The 21399-nt window shown below is 38.5% G+C and overlaps 1 protein-coding gene across 4 annotated transcripts in view; it reads left to right on the top strand.

Annotated features, from left to right (window-relative positions):
- The window catches only part of ABTB2 (ankyrin repeat and BTB domain containing 2), a 146656-nt gene that overhangs the window by 37144 nt on the left and 88113 nt on the right, over positions 1–21399 (top strand). For 2 of the 4 annotated variants that reach the window (XM_074918463.1, XM_074918462.1), the window contains exon 3: positions 6678–6700. The exons of the other annotated variants lie outside the window; for them this stretch is intronic. In XM_074918463.1, coding sequence (XP_074774564.1) covers positions 6678–6700 — 23 coding nt within the window. The remainder of the gene's footprint in view (positions 1–6677; positions 6701–21399) is intronic. 4 annotated transcript variants of the gene reach the window in all.

The raw sequence follows: 21399 nt of genomic DNA, 5'->3' as shown, positions 1-21399 counted from the left end.
GCTTACACAGTGTAAGCCCTGAAATATGACTGAACTCTGCAGTTGAGGGAAAAAAAAGATTATCTTTCAGAATATTCTCAATACCATTGAACAAAGAGAAAAGATCAAAGCCAACCAATCAACCCCATTTTTTGTTTTATTAAATTGATTTCTAAAGGCCCCTGTTACTATAGTAACTCCAGTAGGTCTTTTAATTACAAAATTTGTAAAAATGCATCCATTATTCAGAACTGCTGGAGGGGGGGGGAACAGTCACACAAATGCTTTTTAAAAAAAATAGAAAATTTGCAAACAAGCTATTGCAAACAAAGCTTGACAGACTTCCCATTAAGTATGACGGGGAATAATAACACACCATCAGCATAAACACACTGGGTTCAAGTTCTCAGAGAGCAATCCCCTGTTAGATGGTTTCCCTTTTGACTAAAGAGAAAAAAAAAAATCCCTATCACTGTCCAAATAAAGCACTTCCCTCTCTGCAGATACAGCTGATAGAGCTTATTCTTTATAGATCCTAAATTTAATTACAGTGTATCTGCACAGAGCAGTTGTGTTATCACACTAATTAGCAGTTTAGAGAATGGTTCACTACTGGAAGCATTGAATACCAGTGTGTGTTGCAGGTACTAGTTCTATCAAAGAGGAATCATTTAGCATTAATGAGCACCTTTCAAATAATAATTGCATTTAAAATAGATGCTGTCATCTTTTATCATCAGGTGTGTTTCCAAAATGGATTGATTTATACTCCAAACAGACTTATATTGACAGTACCAGAGTAGAAGAATTTGAGGCATATCGTGTGAGCGATTTCTAAATGCCATCTATTGACTTCAGTGCGTGCTGAGCTGATGTATTGGGCTGTTGTAGCTGCGGGGAGGCATTGCATTCTCTGACACCACAGGGGAACGCAGCAGTGAAAATTTGGTGGTGAATCTTTCACTGTTTAAAAATGGGACGCTTCTAGTGACTGATATTTGGAATATCTCTCTCTGTATCTTTTTATTTTCCTTCTGCGAGAAAGTACATATCATTTTTGTCTGTTGTAATCCTTACTCCAGTATGTCACACATCCCAAACTTTATTTCATCTTCTGACAAAGATTTGAATTGTATGTCCAAGTAGAAAGCTTACCTCTTTATCTAATTTGAGTTGTAGCCCAAACCTAAATGGCTATGCCTGTACTAAACTACTACACTCTGTGTATTGACCCTGCTTGCTTGCTTGGCTGTGTTGGGAACTGAGGCTGCTTCTTTTGGAAGCTCTTTCTTTCCAGACTTCCATTTTTTAATTTTTCTATTTACATGGCTCCCTACTTGCCCCCTGTGTGTCCAAGCCTGCTTGCTTATATTGTATGGCCAGGGCTTAATCCTACTTTTTATGCTGCTTATTTCATTTCTGCAGGACTTGGATCCTCTTAAGGGGTGGGAAATGTAGCTGTGTGGGCCAAGGAGTCTAAATTCAATTTAACCTCCTGTGCAAGTGCAGGAAGAAAAGGTGATTTTAAAATATGCATCAAAAAGCTTGATTTTTCTTGAAGAAACTAGTTAATATCCAGTGTTACAAGTAATAGTAATAAGGAATTGCCAATGCTATATAAAATAATAATGGGTGTGATGCCATTCCGACCATGCTAATTAGCACTTACCTCTCAGCCTCTTCATTAAGTCCTGACAGTCCTACTACCAACCCTTTATCAGGGTAGCACTGTGGCTTCAAGTGCACTTGTGGTTGTAAAGCACGATCTGGTTGCAAGCAGGTTTGGTGAGGTTTGTTTTATCTTATCCTTGGAAGTTCAGCCCTAATATCTGCGGAGACACAGGCTTTGGGTAGAAGCATCGCGGGAACTCTGGCATATTAATGGGAGATGAAGATAGATTCTTCCTTGGTTGTACAGCAAGCACTCTGAAGGGCTCAGACAATCCTCCTCACATCTTCCTTCAGCCAATGATATTAATGAAAATAAAATACTTTGTGGGTCTTCCAGAATCTCAGTCACATTAAATTTGTCAGATTGATCCTTGCTTCATAGAACAACAAGCAAAACGAGGTTGTTACTACTGTGCCGGTATTAATAGTTTTATTCTCTTCCTACTAGTGTAGTTCCTATTGCTAGAAGGAACATTCTATTTCTACTATTAACTGCACATGGTTTTATATAAAATAGAACAATAAGGGGTGTTTCTGTTACACACACACACCACCCCTCCCCCGAATGTTTTGGTGTATGCTATATTACTTGGCCAGAATGGAAATGCACCAGAAGTTTCTGGAAAAGTCCCTTAAGACTGGTGTGTTTACACAGTGTCAGTAGGTCACAGAATTATTCCTCGGAGATGCTTTCACAAACATCACCCTGGTACTGTATGCTTTTTCACATTTGTCAAACTCTGGGATTATGTAAATCCAAGGACTTGTGGCTAACAAAGCTTCAGTGTTGATGAATTCCTGGGAAAGAATTTGTCCCTCCTTAACATTTTACATTTTAATGTAATCTGTGAATGGATTGTATAAATACTGAGCAAATGGTAACTTTTTTCACCTGATGCATAATCCGTGCCAGGGTAAAAGGAATCATAAACAGTCTAGCCAGTCTATCACTGTACACAGTGACGTGAGTTTCACAAATACATCTTCGTTTCCAGGATGGTGGTCTCCAGTGTCAATGTGTTGAGAATACTAATGAATCTGTCCTTGTAAATGGCTTTGCAGTCTTCAACTGAATGTGCAAATTTTAACTACGCAGCCTGTACCATAAAGAGGCCAGCACAAAATGTCACCTTGCAGTAATGCTGCTCATTTTTAGTGATCACAGATGATCAAAACCTGAGTTAGAAGCTTCATTTGAGAACCTTTTGCTGTCATTAAGGTGTGTCTGTTGGGGTCTCCTAAGCACTGAGCTTTACAGCTGTAGAAGAACTGTTCGGAGGACAGAAACCTTACAGTGGCAGAGCCACTTTAACCCGTAGGCTAACAGGCCCTAGGCAGTGTGGAAATGTTGGCTTGCAAAGCAGTTCCTTCGCGTTTGGGAGGCTGGCCACAGCTGCCTGCAGAGATTTCAACAGACAGTCTGATTCCTCACATCGTAAGGAGGCATTTAATCCTTCTTGTTGAAGGATAGAATTGTAACCTGGTGGACTGAAAACAAATTGGCGTAGAATTTATATTGCTGTTGAGTATATATATTTTTAAAGAAAGGAAAGACAGTGATCAGACAGTGGAATAGGCTGCCCAGGGAGGGGGGGAGTCACCATCCCTGGATGTGTTTAAGGGTCATTTGGATGAGCTGTTGGGGGATACGGTGTAGAGGAGAACTTTGTAGAGTAGGGCTGATGGTTGGACTCAATGATCCCAAGGGTCTTTCCCAACCTGAAAGAGTCTGTGAAAATGTACTATCCCTTTAAAAGTTTTGAACGCGCATGCACGCACACAGAGAAGAATCCCCGTCTAAGCTGTTTTATATCATTACTGCTCAAGATCCTGTTGCTTGTATGGACAAACTAGTGTCCCCTTTCCAAAGGCTCCTGAGCATGTGAATGCAGCGAGGCTTCCCTAGTTAATCACGGTGGGGTAGGAAGAAAGGCATATTTCAGAAACTGATTCAAAGTGAAAATTTTGTTTGGTTGGTTATTTTAATTAGACAGCATTTCCTAATGAATAGACAACATTGACCTAGGGCTTAAAAGTATATTCACAGAGGTTAATTTTAACTTGGAGAGGTATTTTTCCATCAGTTCCATGCTTTCAACCATCCCCTAGAGTAGCTTCCATTTTAGACTTAATTCTTTATCGTCTTGCAGATCGTTATTTCTCAGTGTGTGAAGTGGAGCTAATGATACTAAGTTTCAGGACGCGTAGCTGAAAAGCCCTTGTTTTTCCTTTGTCTTAAAAAATTGGGTTGGTGGGTTTTTTGTTGGTTTTTTGGTGTGGGTTTTTTTTTCCCCCACTAAAAAGTTTTTTGAATGAGGACTCTAATGTAGTTGTTCTTGTGATGAAAGTTGCATGCAGGAAAAGAGCAAATGTCTTATATAACATCAAAATATATCAAGAACAGTGGAAACAACTGTTTGAATTGTAACTTTTTACAGTTAGAAGTAGCATGTCTGTTGTGTCTCATAGCACGACCTCCTTAGGCTCAAAACTGCCACAGATGATGAAGTTTCCATTAAAGGATAATAAACTCTATATGTCAATGTGACAAAAGAACTCTCTTATCTCTTTGGAATAAGAATGCTCTTTGAAGAGCTTCATAAAAGACTGCACTATGAAGTAAGTCTAGTGGATGGTTATTTTGAATTTCTATAAAGTATGTCAACCTAAAGGCTAAAGGGATTATCTGTGAAGTAACAAAATGTGAAAGATGAATGCTTTCCTTCTGTGTAGTGAATGACATCTCTTTAGAAAGCACAGGTATAAATTGTTCTTCCCTAGCAGTGGTTCAAATCGGGAATGATTCCTTGAAATTAGTGGAGCCTTTCAGATTCAAGGAAGACTAACTCAATTTTAGGCTGAATGTAGATCTCAGGTGTAAATTAGTAATTGTAATCCTGATCCAGTGTATGGTTATCTACCTCTAGAATCAGAACACATTCTTTTTTATTGGCTTTGCTTATACTTTTAAGTGAATTGGAGTTGCCAGGAACAAAGATTAACTAGAATAGGCATATCCACACATGAATTTACTTAAGAATTACTCTCACTCAACCAACTAAATGTTTGTAAGCCTGAAATGTGAGAGGTAGGTTGGATCTGAACATTTAAATTGGTCATAGTTGTATTTAATGTTTATGGATTACATTTTATTAGCTTTTTTATTCATGAACTAGCTAAATACTAAGCTCTTACTCAAAGGCAAAGATCCAGTGGTAGTGAGGCTGAGGAGAGTATGCTGTTTTGCTCACTATTGGCTATATATACAAACTGAGCGCGTATCTAACCAGAAATGAGAAACTATTTTACTGCTTTCAAGATCTAGTGCATTAACCACTTGATAACTAGATGCATATGTTGTTTTCTCTTTTTTTCCAGGATAAATTCTGGGTTATTACTTCTTGAATTGAGAAATTGAAAATTAAAGAGTAGTTTTGTTGTTTGGCTATTTTATTTATTTATTTATTTTTAACTAGCAAGGGAGAAACTGTTTCCACTTCATAACATTCCTTGTGTGCCAAAAGAGTGAAAGTCCTTTTAAGAATGAACAATTTGGCCTGTCAGCAGTATTAAATAGATCTGCCGAATGGCTAAGATGTGTGCCGGTTAGTAACCAGCCAACAGTAAATAGCTCTTTATCTGACAACCAGCATATTGTACATAATGAAGATGATGAGAGGAAAAATTTTATCCTGCTCATAGAAAGGCAGTAGAAACAAAAAAACAAGCTTTGGAAATAATTGCCATAGTACTATGCTTTTATGAAATGTGTATCCACTAAAATCAAAAGGAATGTAAAACTTCCCTCAGGCTAAACAGGTTCTGTCATCTCTTCTGAGAGCCTCTGCATCTTTGCTGACAACTCCAGAGCTCCCTTATCTTCTCATTGCCTTAGTGAGAAGCAGGCTTATTCAGTGGATGAGAGATTTAAACACAGAATAATGTGGCCTCTGGAGATGAGCAGAAGGGGAACAGAGATGGGTGGCACTGGTGGATAGCCAAAATTCGAGTTATTAAAACATTTGGATGCTTTTGGTGCTGTTTCATTCATTAAGTGCCAGGACTCTGGGGAAAAAATAAAAGGAGATGTGGGCGAAAGCTACTGGAACTCAGATTTACAAGCCCCTATCATTCCCAATTATGTTTGGCAAATGGCAGAATAAAATTAATGATGCCAAGTTATCCTTCTATGCAGTGTGTGATAGTTAACTATTTTAGCTATTTCGGTCTTGTAAATTATGAAACTGATAGCACACTAATGTGGTCCTTTTAGGCTTCTCGTTTATATTAATGAGTTTTAGCCATCTAAGGCAAACTGATAACTACTGATTAATAGCTCAGCAACTTTCAAACTGGCATCAAAGGCTGATCTCTCTCTTTTTTCTTTCTTTCTTTTTTTAACTCCTTGATGGGTTATGAGTTAAGACAGTTAACAATTAACTCTAAGCTTAATTGAAATCCAGATGTTAAACTCTTGATGGAAGGTAATTTAATTCCGATCATGGCCATAGCTGATTTCAGTCTAATTTTTTTTTTTTTTAAAGTAGCTTTGAACTTGCAAAACAAGAGCGTGACTTGTTTCACAATTTTTTTTTTCCACATTTGCAGTCTGTTGAAGAGGACTTGCTAAACTAATATTGAACAAAGGTAAATTATCATAGAAGCATCAAATAGCTACTAGCAAAAGCAATTAAAACCCATCAGAAAAACTGAATTATCAAGAAAAGGCAAACTGCTTTTCTTAAATCTTTAAGCTGTTTTTAATTTCTAGATATTTGTATGAAGAACAGATATTATGTTTTCTGAATAGTATGTAATGGTAGACACCAGTATGAGAGTTACAGGTATGTGCATGTGAAGTGAAATAACCATTACTTGTTTAAGAAAATAAATGGGAGGGTTTGGAAGAAAAACCATTGGGAGTGAAATAACAAAAATGAAGTCAGTCTGTGACCAGGACCTGCATTTGATATGCAGGCAGCTGCTCACAGGTGAAATCTTTGAAAGCTTGATAGCACAGTATTCAGTCTCCAGATTTTCTGTCACTACAGTGAACATGATTGTCAAAAACTGTTAGAATAGTCAGTGCAAATAAGACATCATATTAATATGGCATATACGACACTAATAACCTACATTAGGCTTCAAAACATTCCAGTTTTGAAGTAAAGGTTTCCAGAGGCCAAGCAGACAACAATGTAATAGAGTGTTTGTGCAGTTATTGTTGTAAATGCTCTGCATTTTTCCTGGACTGCTTACTAAAAATCACATCAAGCAGCTGAAGTTCTTGCCCCAACGCTTAGATAATCCAGGTCAGCTTCTGCTTTTCAAACAACTGACTTCATTGTTTTCCAGGAGGAATATTGCTACAGTTTTCTAAATAAGCCATTCCTCCAAATAAGGAAACCTGATATGCTGAGAAATCTTGGCCTAGAGATCAGAAACACCGGTCACTAACCAGTATTGCTTTAGAATACACAGTGATGTTGACACTTCCTCTTGGTGCCTGTGTTTGAGCTTAAGGCTGTCCCACAAATGGCTTCACACATTTGATGTGCACAATGATGGGAACTAGATTTCAAAAAAACCAATCTTGCTGAAAAAAGGGGAGGGGGGGAAGTTGATCTGTACACGTTTAGGCTTCAATTTAGATCAAGATATTTTACAGTCAAAAGATATTCCAAACAACATCTGCTAGAAAGATAAATCCATTGTAGTGGAAATTAAATGTGTGTTTTTAAATTCAGATGGTTTTGTATGGTATTCTTAGTGATGTAGAGGGAAAAATAAAGGTGAAAGCCACTTTAAAAGCTTGTTTAAAACTTGAATGTGTGCTAAAGAATGTTATCCTTTAGAATTAGACCCCCAATCAGACTTTATTGGCAGACTGACTGGTTTGTTTCTAATCTTAAGAGTTCCTTTCAACTTTAGAAAGTGAGGGGATTTTTTAAACTTTAATATTCTGTAGCAGAATTATACAACTGAACAATGAGCATCTGCTACTGTTTGAGATTCCCTCTTCACTTGTAAGAGTGCTCCAGTTCAGGGTGTGCTGAAGTTGGTGTTCTTTGCAAAAATGTGGTTCAGACCGTAGCCATCAGGACTCACAGTTAGTGACTTGTAACACTTGCTGCAGCATCCCTACCAAATTTCTAGCACAGCTTTCAAAAACTGCACAAAATTACCATCTTTACCAGTTTATCTTTTGTTCAGTTTTGAAGAGGCCAACCTGAGCTTGAAGTACCACTTAACTGAAGCTAAACAGGTTTTGCCGACCAGAAGCCAGCCTAGTTTCCTGGCAAATGTGAAGAACTGCCTGGCAGAAATAAAACCGAATTCTTAAATTCCAAATTTTCTCCACAAAACTGGCATAAGATACAGATACCAAAAGAAAAATAAGAAATTAATAGATGGTAGTATAAAATAGTTTTAATGCTTATAATGGGGATCCTCCTAGTATCCAAGTATCTAGTATCTAACCGCAGAAGAAAGTAGCACTAATATAAGGAACTTAATAACTGAAGTCTTTCAAATCCAACTAGCTTAGAAGGGACCTTCTAGCAGAAAACACATTATTTATTTAGCTATTGAAGGTACTCCTGGAATACTAAAGATTTCTAATTTGCAGGAGCAAGGACTTGTCTCTTCTATCACATTAAATCTTCCAAAATCCTAACTTGGATGTTCAAAGTTAAGAGCCTGTTTTTTAAAACAGAACAGAATGAAACAAAACAACCCAGTTTTGGTTAGGTTTGTTTTCTGGTGTTTTTAGTCTGCAGTGTTTAAGTTGTTATTCTCATCTGTAAAGAATGGAAGGATGGATGTTTTGTTTGCCACTTCGTGTTTTAAGGAACATTCTTCAGCTCATTTAATACTAAAACTCTGGGAGATGTGCTTGAGAATCACAAAGTCTCCCTGAGTTGCAATAGAGTGGCAAGTGTTGACAAAACCACTGTACTGGAGTCTTGACTTCACACTGAAGGCTGTTAAGAGCTGCTATAGCTCTAATAATTAACAATATGGGTAAATCTTGTTTTTACTGAGTTTTAGTTCATAAAAGGTAAGATGCTATTTTTAGAGTGGTATGGACCAGGTTTCATTAAGACTGTCTCATGATTGCTCCCTGGGTAGTTTGTTCCTCTATTTCTCCATGGTGAGCTTTGTGCCAACCTCTGTAACCACTTACATAAGAAAACTGTTCTAGCAAAATACTTAACATACGTTTAGTTTTCTCAAATGGGAGGAAGAGGAATCAGCCACATATGAACAGTTACTTCTTCATAGTTGTCCAGAGGTACCATTCAGTATTCTGTGAGTCACAGCACAGCTAGGAAAGAGCATTTTAGAAAATTCAGGGTGCAGTTTTATGTTACACTGAGTTCAGTCTAAGTTTAGGCTGCCAGTGAAATGAGATCCTGTTCTCCCTGGGCCAGCCATGTGCTTCCAGTGTTTGTGTTTGCTCTGGCAACATTCTGACTGTGGGCAAGTTGGATCAGTTTGCTGACTTAATGGAAAACTTGCTTTCAAAACTAAAAGCAAGTTTTCCATTGGATTGGATTGCTGACCTGAGACAGAAAATGGCACAATTCCGTATAAGATTGAGGGTGAGAATATCTGTCTTAGGGAAAAAGAAAATAGGACTTCACCTTTCAATAGTAGCTACCATAATGTCAAACTCTGACCTTAGGTTATAGACTCTGATTCCATCTAGTTTAAGTATACCACAGAATACTTAAGATCTTTCTAAAACCTCAGTTGACACGTACAGGGTGAGATCCTGGTTCTGTATTATCAGATGTGAAGTACCCTTTATGGTTATAGCACTGCATGTCAAAACACTGAAATGGGTGGAATCTGAATAGGCAGGTACAACATCCTTGGGATCACTGACTCGCTCGTTGCCAATGAGTTACCTGCAATGCTGAGCATCTGTTACATCATGGGTATTTCATAGAGAAAAAGGAGAGAGATAAACATGGAACTCCCCTGCAGTGGAACCTCTTATCAGAGGGTGTGGGACAAGTCTTTGAACACCTTTATTTGACTCAGACAAGCAGGAAGAAGACTGCTGAAGCCCAGGTTAGTGTTCTGGGTGAATACTCCTCTCCAAGTTGGTGACTGACTTAACCGCCAGGAAACTACAGCTTCCAGGGTGAAAAAGAATGCTTTATCCTCTCAATTCCTGTGGGCTAATCTAATCTTTCTGATTGAATTCCTAATACATGAAGTAGTGGATGGACACACTTTTTTTTTTTTATTGGCTAGAAGCTTTATGCAAAATCTCATCTCATTCTGATCCACTTTGTTTTCATTCACTTTGATATAGATCAGGAGTAACTCTGAAGTCAAGCTATTTATAGAGGATGATATTAGCTTTATTCATGGATGTAGTCCCAACATGTAACCTGGTGGGATATGCACTACAGAATCAAACCTCAAGTCAGTGGAAGTTATGGTTTGTTGGACCAAGTTGTATTTATGGTGGGAACTGGTACTGCAAAAATAATATGTAGTAACAAACATGGTACTTAAAATTGGGGACTGTCATAAATACTCTCTGCATCATTCTCCTGCCCCTTGGCAGCGGAAAGTGGAATAAAGAAATGAATTTTGATTATTCAGGATAGCAGTAGCACTACTTGGTCTATCACAGACCTGTGAGCAGAGCAGCTCTCCAGAGAAGTTCTCATCACTCAGAGGAGTAAAGCTGCGCTTAGCCGACCTTTCTAAGTTTTTAGGGGCACTGTTATAGAAATTCATTCTGCTTTGTGCGTTCAAGAGCCAGAGCTCTACAGATCATTGTTCTTTATTACAGTAGCTAATAAAAAGAGCTTTATCAGGTTACCTTGCTTTGTGGCTGGTTCTTACATCTGTCTCTGCTAAGTGTTTGCTCGTTGGCTGTGAGGGCAGCTGTGCAGCAATGCAAGCATAGAGGTATCGCATAAACAGGAGGTTGCATTGAACAATCTAGTGAGAGCTCACCAGTAAAGTCTCTCCTCCCATCTATTGAAATGGGGCTGCAAATTTCCTGTGCCAGAGCGCCTGTTTTTAACTGGCCTGAGCACATATATCGTGCTAAAAATTGTTTAAAAACCGTCAAAATCATGCTATCAACTATGAGCCGACTGTCCGCTGGAAATCAGACTATACAATAGCTTGGTGTATAAAGCATGTCTTTGCAAAAATATTTTACAGCCATGGTAAAAAATCCTTGTGCTTACCTGCTTGCTTTTGTTCAGTTTCAGAATCAGGGGATAACAAACTGCCTCTCATGGCTTCATTAATGTGCACAACTGCATTTTTCTGAAGCTCCATTTCAATGTTAGTATAGTTCATTATTAATACACAAGTAACAAATACTAATATGAAGGCCAAACTCCAGGCTTTTAAATTAGAATTGTAAATGGAGAGAAATCAGCATCACAACAGTGTAAGCTAGAGCAGAGTCTGTGCTTTGACTCTTGAAATAGAATAGGAAATTCAGATGGATAATTCTTCTGGGTCCTTTGCACACAGCAGAAGATTGGGAGTATTGCTTACCAGTACTGGATTTTACTGTAGCATTTAGAAAATCTTATTCATTATTGTATGAAACTCTAGTTTTCCCTAGCATGTCTGTTCCATAAGCCTTTTTCCTTACAATTACTAGATTTCTTAATTTTCAGTTTTCAGGTCTGATCAATGAAAAGGATAGAAAGTGTAAAAGTGTTTTTGATTTCTTTCAGTATAACCTCTAGCCAGAAATACACAATATTGCAAAACGGGAAGGAAAGAATGGGAGAAATGTGAAAGCTATTGGTGTTCTAAGTGGAAGCCCTGCTCCCTGAAGGATAGAGCTATTTCATGTTCCCCTTTTCAAATGGAGCATTACAGCATATAATGCTGCAATTATTTTGTTGGGTAGGTGTTTCATTACCAACCTGGGCCTTGAAGGTGATGGGAGAAAATTTGTCTTGACCTTCCAGGGAAGCCATAAAAGAGAAATGATGTCTAAATAATAAATGTCAAGGAGAAATGTGAAATGCCTAACGGTGTTGCACTTAGCTTTCATGACATCTGTGAATTGTAGTATAAAAAGCTGGTATATGGATCATTTCAAAAACAGGAATATTTTCTATTGTTTCTATGCATTTTTGACCTTCCTTCTTCTCCTGGCTCAATCCCTCTCAAATGCAGTTTAATTCTTTTTTTCTGCAGGATGTGCGTTTTCCTGGTTTTCTCTTAGGACTGGAGCAAACCACAGAAAGCAGATTTGGAAAAAAACTTTGATTCCAAAGTGAGGGTGATGGGATCAGATTTTTATTTACTGTACTTTGCCATATGTACAGCATTTGGTATTGGTAGCCACACAAGAACAAATCTTGCCTTTTCCCTTTAGTGATCCTATGACAGCAGGACTGATGATAGTGTGGAAGAGAACATGCAGGAGGAGCAGCTGCTGTGACATGGCCTTGCTTTTGTATCACTGTTCAGGTGTAGGAGTGCAGGTTGTTCTTGGTTTTGGTTGTTGTGGGGTTTTTTCCTTCCTTCATTTTCCAAATTTAGATTTAATAGTTTTCAGGACCAGCAGTTGAGGCTGTTGTCATTCCAAAGCTCTGAAACTTATAATTGTTGTGTTGTTTAGTCCCTTGTTGAATAATCATAATGCATCCTATGCTTCTGCTCTTTCCAGTTGCTTTAGGAAAGGCTCATTTCCTCTCTGAGTGGTCTATGATAAAACTGATTTTAATGGAAAAAATAAATTGCCCTAGAATAAATAGTCCATTAAGTGATCTAATTTTTAAATCTTGCCTTCTAAACAAGTATGAGTGTTGCCATGTGTTGTTCTTCTTATTTTATATTCCTCTAGATCTAATGGAGATGGAGATTCTCTTTTGCCAAGCCAATGTAATGCCCCCAAAGAATTGCTGATCTGGACAGATAAATGATGGTTGTGTTGAGCTTTATTAATGTTCCTTAGAACCCTTTTGTAACATTATCCATCCTGGCAGAGCGTAGGAGTAATTTCTGATTGTATCTGGCTTGAGTGATCTGCCTCATTCACTGTGAAGTTTTACATCCTCAGTGATTTCAGATACCAGTCGATCAGCTGTTCTTCTGTGGGTGCTTGACAGTCTTTGTTTTACTCCTAACTGAAGTGTTTCTGTTCTTGGCTCAGATTCTTGGACAGAAACAATCCTTTAGAGAATGGGTAAGTGCTGAACAATTTACCCATTGCTTTGTTGTATCCTTACTTGTGTCAACTAGGTCTCTTGGGCTCTGTAAGATTAGGAGTAATACTTCTTGACACAAAAGGTTTGCAGTGATTAGAAGAGATGCAAAAGAGAGCATTTAGCCAGGTCGTCTATGTATAAAGGAAAACTTGACAGCCAGGAATTTAAGCTGTAGCATCTGAAGCCAGTATCTGTGAGAGGCAGGGGCTCCCAGCTGCTGAGTTTGCAATGCACTGGTGGAGAGCCACTCCCTCTTGCAAAGATAAGAGATTACTGATAAGGAAATAAGTAGGATCTTGTCTCTTTTTGAAGTCAGTTTTAAACTTTATATTCCCTTTGGGAAAGAAAAATCTAATCTGGTACATTGGTCTCAATGTTGCCTATGCTAATTCTAGTTTGGAGTCTAAGGATGCACAGATGATACTGAACACTGTCCAGAAGGCTGTCCTTGACATAGAAGCTAGCCACTAACCCCACACATCATGCCGGTTGTATTTCTGAGGTTCCCCTCCTCCAGACGTAGCTGTACTTCTCCCATCCTCCCCCTCCATTTTCAATCTCGCATTTGTGCAAACTTAGTGCCCTTCATCTGAACCAACCTCAGTGACCTCCCTGAAATCCTCTTTCCATTCTTAAGACTTGTGCAGATGCTCTTCTTCCTCCTTCTAGGCTCCCTTTCTTCACTGATATCTCTTCTATATTTTCATAGCTCCTTTCCACATACTTGCAAATACTCGTGTATTGGATTATTGCTGCTTTATTCTGTTCTTTGTCTTCCTGACTATGGCCTTTTGCCAATAAAAAGCCCTTAGTGAATGTTTATGTGAAACATGCCTGTTATAAAACAACTTCTGGTAACTGTCAGGTCCCTGTGGGCATATGTGGACAGTGATGATGTGCTTCTGTGATTTTAGCCATAGCTGACACTGCTCGGTTTTGAACTGTACGCCTAACAGCGTGCTATCTGAATCTTGTTGTCTTTTTATTGAGACAACAGGTATCTAAAGTGGTTTAATGAGTATTGGTTTGTTGGAGGTTTCAGATGACTTGGTGCAATATACAGGTCTGGGGATGAGTAGGCGTGTGATATATTATTTGGAAAAGTAGAAACTTGATGAATTGAGAGGACAAAAAGCATGATTCATCTCTCAGCTCATGTCACTATTATAAACCTAGAAAAACACCTAAGGAATGGCAGTAGCTTTAACTGATCACCACTGAGAGTTGGTTTTGATCACTGGGAGACGTGCCATTTCTTCCCAGGGCTTCTAGAGAGCCTTGGTACCATTTTGACATGATGAAGACTGTATATAAGAATGCTTAACAACACTGTCAGTATGGTGTCAAATATATATGTACATCTATGTATACGTACTGAAACGATTTAAAACTTTTCTTGCGATCCTTTATCTCACAACAGATATGTCTTGCTTTACTGTGTCTCAGGGGAACAGCGTCACTGCTGACATGTTTTCTCTGTTCTTTTTCTTGCCTATCAGTCCGTTAGTTTTGCCATAAAGTAGTGGTTTTCTTTTTTTAAAAATAAATCTATCAGTGTCTATGTTTAGATGATCACATTTATGCATGTTTCCTGTTGGCAGATACTTGAGATAAGCAAAAGCATGTTTCAAATTGTAAGCTGGAAGGAGCAATCATTGTTGCCCTTCATCACTGCAGTGGCAGGATGGATCGTGGCAGCAGCCTATTATGCAGTTTGGGGTTTTTTTCTTCAATCAAATCGACAATGACAATACCATATGAAGTGACTTCCTTTAACTCTTTGTATGAAGTTAGAAGAAGCTTCTGTCTGTACATATACGTACTTTAATAACAACAACAAATCCTGATAACTAAGCAGTGTGGTTTTCTTATTTTCCTAAAATGTAAGTCCCCAATTTATGAGGTTATTCAGTTGGGGGGGTCTATGTAACATACTTACCGTGAGCATGAAGATAATTAAGATACAAAGATGTTACTCAAGTTTAATACCTATTTGCATAGAGCTTAGAAGTAGTAGTGAAATGGTTGCTTCCCCCAAAATTACTTGCAGATCATAGGAAGAAATGCTATAATAGCTCTGAACATGCTCTCACTGAAGCCCCCTAAGTAGGTAATGTGGAAGTTAATATTGGGAGCCAGACAGTCAAATAGACTGTAAATACTTAAAAGCTGTTTCTATCTCATGATAAAAGAGTCATCAAAGCTCAGCTGGGCTGACAGCCTTGTTACACTGAACTACCAGAAGAAACTGAAACTATCTTGATGTATATTTTCATTCCTTTTGTCAAAATGCCTTACTGCTAAGGTGTAATGTTAGAGAGCTGTCCTGTCGCTTTCTTCACTGACAGTTGTGGACTCAGGTCCTGAGCCCTTTTTATTCTGTTCAGGTGAGTGTTATGGAGCGCATGTGAATTGGAGTTTGTTTAGAAGAATTGCAGAGTTTCACCCAGGAAGAGAGGACGTAGGGAGTCCATCCGTCCATACCTGAGAGGGGTGCAGGAAGCCAGTGGGGGCAAAAATGTGATTGTGGAAAGAGTGGAGCGAAGGTGAGACCAGGTGGTCTCACCTCTGGGATCTGGCTACCTCACTGGTAAAGATTTTGGATTTGCATGAATTTCCCCAGTTCATCTCAGAAACGCAGTAGTGATTGCAGAGCCTCCATGTAATTCTGAGGAAAGAATTCTCCCTGTTGGCCCTTGCAGAGACCTTCAAATGCCATCTTGATGCAGACTATGATCCAGATTATTTCCTAACAGATAAAAGTAAGTGCTGGTCACATGCAGGTTTTCTGTTATGAGTGTCTCACCTGTAAGTCTAATCAGCACTATTTAAGCATCTGTTGTGAATTAAGCTGGCTCATGCAGACCAGCCCCCGGACTTCTATTGTTACTATTTTTCTGGGCTTTGTGTGCCTTTCTGTTTGTTGATGGTAAGTGCCCTCCATGGCATATGGCTGCTGAAGCATGGTGTCCACACAAAAGCCACCCTGGAGGATAAGATAAAAAAGATTCTGTGTGGGCAACTACATAGGAGGAATCTTCAAAGGAGTGATATGAAGAGCATCCCTCGAGACCTAACTCCCCTGATCAGCTAAACAAACATGGGAGCAGTTAATCTCTCTGTCCTACTGGTGACTTCACAGTGTCTTTCAGAAGTTTCTGACTGAATGCAAGTAAGAATCTTTGAAAGAAGCATTAGATTGTCCTACCTAGTGTGTTTGCTGTTGAAATGTGGTTAAAACTGTAGTTGGTGATACAACAAAAAGTATTGCTGCCTCAGATGGGAAGCTCTTAGTAGTTGGAGTGTGGCTTCTGTTTTTAGGAACCCGATTGCCTGGTAAAGGCCAGTTAATCTCTGGGATGCCAGTCAACATAATTTCTGGATTTATGTCATCTTGACTTTTACCACTCTAGCAGGCCTGTCTGTCAGGGCTGGTGCTTCCCTTTCAGAGGGGTTAATTTTGTCTCACTTTCTGAACACAAGGGAATAAAATTTAGCCTCTTTATTCTTTTGTTCCCCCTCCATTGCCCATGTTAATTTAATTTGACAGCCTGGTGAATAGGATTTGTCAAATACTGTAACCTTAAGCAATACAGATATTGAAAGCTGTGCTTTAAATTTATATAATCCAGATGTGAGAACCAATAAAACGCTCAGATGAAATGAAATGTCAGGCTTTGTGGGGAGAGAAATGGAGAAATACTGTTTGCCACTTATTTTTCCACATGGCATAAAGTACCGAGTGGGGTTCAATCAATTATATTAGTCTCCAAGAATAGTAGTTTTTGTCATTTCAGTGCTGGTAGCTAATAGTAAATATGATTGATAGCAAAATGCTGAATCTCACAAGGCTTGTTAAGTAAAAACAATTTAGTGTTTGGGCAGTGAAAAGGCCAGTGTTGGTGTGTATTTATGGCTAAATTGCTGTGAGATGATCTTCAGCTCAGAATGGTAAAGTCTAATTAACCAAATCCTGTAGTATCATATATGAAATTGTTTGATTACCTCTCTCTTCCCATCAACACAAGGCACCACTCAGATAACATTTCTCTCTTAGTAGTAGTAACAAAAAAGCCACCAATGTAAGGATTTTAGGTCTGTAGGAGTTATCCAGTTGGAATAAGTCAAAGAACTTCAAAAGAGTGGGGAAAGGAAGCTTGGAAGTTGTTGCTGTGCACGTGCTGAATAAGTGGGCTACAACATCCTATTTGGGAATTTTACTTGTTCTACAAAATACAGTCTCAAATTATGTGCATAAACTAACTTCTGTTTCTGCAATATTTGTTCTCTTGCATGTAGGAAGAGCCTGAAAGATGCATAATAATTACCTTAAACTAATTTTCAGCTAAATCTCTTCAATCCCTCTGGTGACCTTTCTTTGGCAGAAGGGAAGAAATACTGAGTAATGCTAGCCAGTGTTTATCAAATAGTTCATTCCCCAAAAGTGCAATTTAATTTTAGCTAAAAATGGGCATTCATCATATTCAGAGCATAGACCTAATAAGTAGGATTAAAATTTGAAAAGTTTAAAATGTTTCCATTTTATATTTAAAAGGCAAAGATTTTAATGTCAGTATGAATTGTCATTTTAAATTTGCCTGTGTTTAATGTAGAAGTGGAAGAAATTTTCAATGCAAACAAAACAATTTTTCACATTTTAAATATAATTTTATATTAAGCCCCAAACGGTATGCATAACTCAATAAGTAAATGCTGGTGTTGAGATCACTAACTTGATTTGTCTGTACTTTATTGTTGTAGTATGATAAAATAAAGTTGGACTGTTCTTAGACTTATTTCCATTCTCTACCATGTGAATTAGGTGTCCAGAAATAGCTTAGAAATTAGATTATTTAAACCACCACTCTCAGGTCTGCTCTCAAAAATCCATCTTTCCTATTTGAATACTTAGACGTGAATTGAGACCACTTGTGGTTTTGATTACACAAAATCAAAACATATATGATAAGATTTTGTCAAATCCAACCCAACCACTGGCTTTGCATGTCTGTAAATGATTTGCTTGTCAAAAGCTGTACAAAAACCCCTCAAAGCTTTACTGGAGAAAAGCATTATGAGAATATACATGTGTTGGAATTTTTCTTACTCCTAAAACACTAAATTAGAACAGCTAGGGAATGCATCCCCTAATATCAGCAAATTAATTGATTATGTTGAAGCCTTCTATTTTGCAAACTGAGTCATGTGAAGTTAGGGCATTAATTAAGAGACTGGTACACAGCAGACCATAGCAAAGTTACTCAGTTTTTCAGTGAGTTTCTCCATTGTTTTAGCACAGACTTATCTCTTATTCTGTATCTGTAATACAAGGCTACGACGACTTCTTATGTCTGAAAGGGACATATTTTTACTTTATTTTTTTATGTTCGGAAGTCTAATAGTCTTACGATGTTTAAAGTGCTTCTTCAGGCTAATGTAAAGGCAAAGGTTTTATCAAAGATAGTTGGAGTGCAAGTTTGGGGAAAAGTCTGCAGTTTCTGCACGAGTCTCCAGGTATCCCACCCTTTCCAGGCCGTGCTTAGGTTGCATTTTGTATGCAACCAGCTTAGAAGTTCAGGATGATGTTAGTACTAAAAGGGCAAAATTAATGCAGATAAAATTTCATAGCCCTGGGTATTTTCCAAGAGAAGTATCCTGTTAGAAATACAAGGTACCATAGCTCTATTTAAAAGAGAGAATGCTCTCTAACCTGTTCTGTCCAAGGTTTTGTATATGCTGTCATAGAGAAGTTTTTGCATTGATCACAACTAATTCAGATGGAGACAACGCTCCTGAAAGATGTCAGTGAAGGCAGATCTGCATTGAAAAATTATGGGTTTTTAAACAATGCAGTATCTGTCTGCATTCTGTCTCTTTGAAACCTTAGTATAACCAAGCAGAAAGACCTACATAGTAGAAGTGCCATTTAAAAAACTCTGTCCCATTCAGATGATCATATGATCTAATCTCTTGGGTTTGTTTGATTCATTCATTAGTTGTGTAATCCATTCGTTTTTGCTGTGGTTCCATAAATCACATGCTTGCCAGAGTGAAGAGAGTTATTTGAAAGGATGGAAGAACTATTAAGTAGAAATGAGAGTATGTGTAAAATGTTCACCCTACATAGCTGGGGGGAACGAGCACTGGCCTCTCCACAGTACGGAGCAGAAAGACCAGCAAAACCTCAGCCATTTCCCCTGTTTCTGGTTAAAGTAATAAACATGGTACTAGGCTATTCCCAGTAGGGACATACTGCAGCTTCCAGAACTGGGGATAGCTTTCTTCTGTCATGCTCAGCTGTGGCTTTGTATGTTTTTCCTCTAAATTACAACATGGTTTTAATCTAAACAGACATCAGTTCTGTACGCCAAGCACATCAAATATATATTGCAAGGATAACAGAATGGAAGAAAGTAACGTGGCTCACAAAGTGACCGTGTGATAGTACAGGGAAGGGGGGGGAATCTGAGGAAAGGGCTGAGCAGGGAATGGACCCCCTAAAGCAAAGCAACTAATGGAAATAGTGGTCAATGAATAGAGGTATTGTATTCAACTTTGTGAAGGAGATTCCCCAGGGAAGGGTTAGGTTCCAGGATAAATGAAATCTCCCCTCGAATGGCGTTCTTCCCTGTCCAGATACAGGCACGATTACCTATTAAGAAACAGAACTGAGGGTATTGCCTCTGTTCTAATTTACATGGTTCTACAAGTGTCTTATTTTGCCTTGATTGGAAGGGCTGTGTTGTCAGGAGATTCTGGAAGATATTTTCTCCTGGGATCTCTCAAGCAACTACTCCAATTTTAATTTTTTTTTTCCTTCTATCTCTTTATACTTGGTGGAAGGTATATAGGCTTTTTCTGTAGTTGCTGCAGAACTCTCTGTTCTAGAGAATAGAGTCAATGATGTAAGTCTCTGTAGCTCTGTGTCTCTCCATGTTTTGGAGATGCCAGATAACAACCAAAGTTTGAAAGCGCTGTCACTTTTTTTTTTTTCCTTCTTGTGTCCCTTGTAAGTGTCAGAAAGATTAGGAGTAGGGCCTCCTCCAGGTAGAGAGACTGAATGATGCCTGCTCTGCAAGGCTGGGTATAGGTCGGCTCATGGGAGGTGCTGGAGCCAATGGGCGACAGCATTATGGAAAGAAAAAGCTGTTTTGGAAAGCGGGTGTGAATGGAGAAGTGCTGGCTTTGGAAGCCTCAGGATTATTTGTTTTGTGTGAGCTCACAAATTAGTATAGAGATACAAACGCTGAAGAAGTCTGTCATGAAGAGTACATGGGGCTGAGGAGGGAGGAAACAGATGGGATGCCTCTTGCAACCAGCTCCAAGTCCAGAAAGCAGTATGATGTTGTGATGTCATTCCTGTGACGGAGTGGTAAGCTCTGTTTCTTTGACAGTTGTGTTTGGTTTGGGTTTGTTTTTTTTTTTATGTGATTGCTGCTGTAATTAGAAAGTTACAGGACAACTTCAGTTTTCACTAGAAAAGTTGGTTTTAGCTGCTGTGATAGAAAGAAGTTTTAAAAGCCATGGAGTATAGTCTAAAAATGCAGAAACCTGAAAGTTCCTGAATCTTAGAATAATATCCCAGGATTGTTGTTTTCCATTTTTTTTTCCTCATTGTTTTTCAGCTCCTGGGTGTGACCGGTATTTGCAGAACAGGAATACATGTTAGCCTGAGCATGGTACATCAGGCACTGTTTTGAACTATTGTCTAGTTCACCATTGGTGTTTACACTGTCATAGATAGCTCTTTTGGAAACTCATGCAAGTGCTAGACGAAGTGCACTCATCCCTTACAGACTGCTTCAGGTTATTCAAGTCCTAATTAGTTATCAAGTATGTAAATATGGTCATTCACTTAGTAGATCAGAGGTATTAAACCAGAATCATCAGCAATTGTCACTAATATGGTGATACAGGAGGACTGTGACATTTTTATTGTTTTTAGAAAGTTCTGTTCAACTTTTTGGAATAAGACAGATTACAGAAGTAGTCATGTGGGAAATGGGCACAAAAAAGAGCTGTTTTCAGAGTGTGAGTGAGAGTGCAAAGGAAGCATACTATGTGTAGAAGGTGTAGAAATGGCTTTAAAAAAAAAAAAAAATCAAGCTGAAACATGTTCTCTTTAGTATATGGTCTCACTCTACAGCTGCTCCTTCTCCAGCCAGGCATGCAACAGTTTCGTTGCAGCGCTCCCTAAGGACTTGGCATTGCTTAGACTGTCAAGACCAACAACAACACAGTGCTGCTGAAACATATGAAGCATGAGCTGAATGGTGCCAACACTTTATAATGTTACAGAGCTTTTACCCAAATATAAGGATCCTGCACTGAACTGCTTTATATTCAGTTCTTTTAACAAATCTACACCTCTGACTTCTAGTTTTTGAGAAACATATTTCTCTCATACTGTGGCTTTTCAGATGTTGCACATTCTTGGTCTTATGCTTTCATGATGATGATACTTTGACATTTGATTTGAAGCTTAAGTGGATTGGGCTCCAGAGGGTTGTAGATTCAGACTACAGTTTCAGATGGA

This window comes from Athene noctua, chromosome 14 (assembly GCF_965140245.1).
Source record: "Athene noctua chromosome 14, bAthNoc1.hap1.1, whole genome shotgun sequence".
NCBI lineage: Eukaryota > Metazoa > Chordata > Aves > Strigiformes > Strigidae > Athene > Athene noctua.
This window is presented reverse-complemented; position numbering and strand designations above follow the sequence as displayed.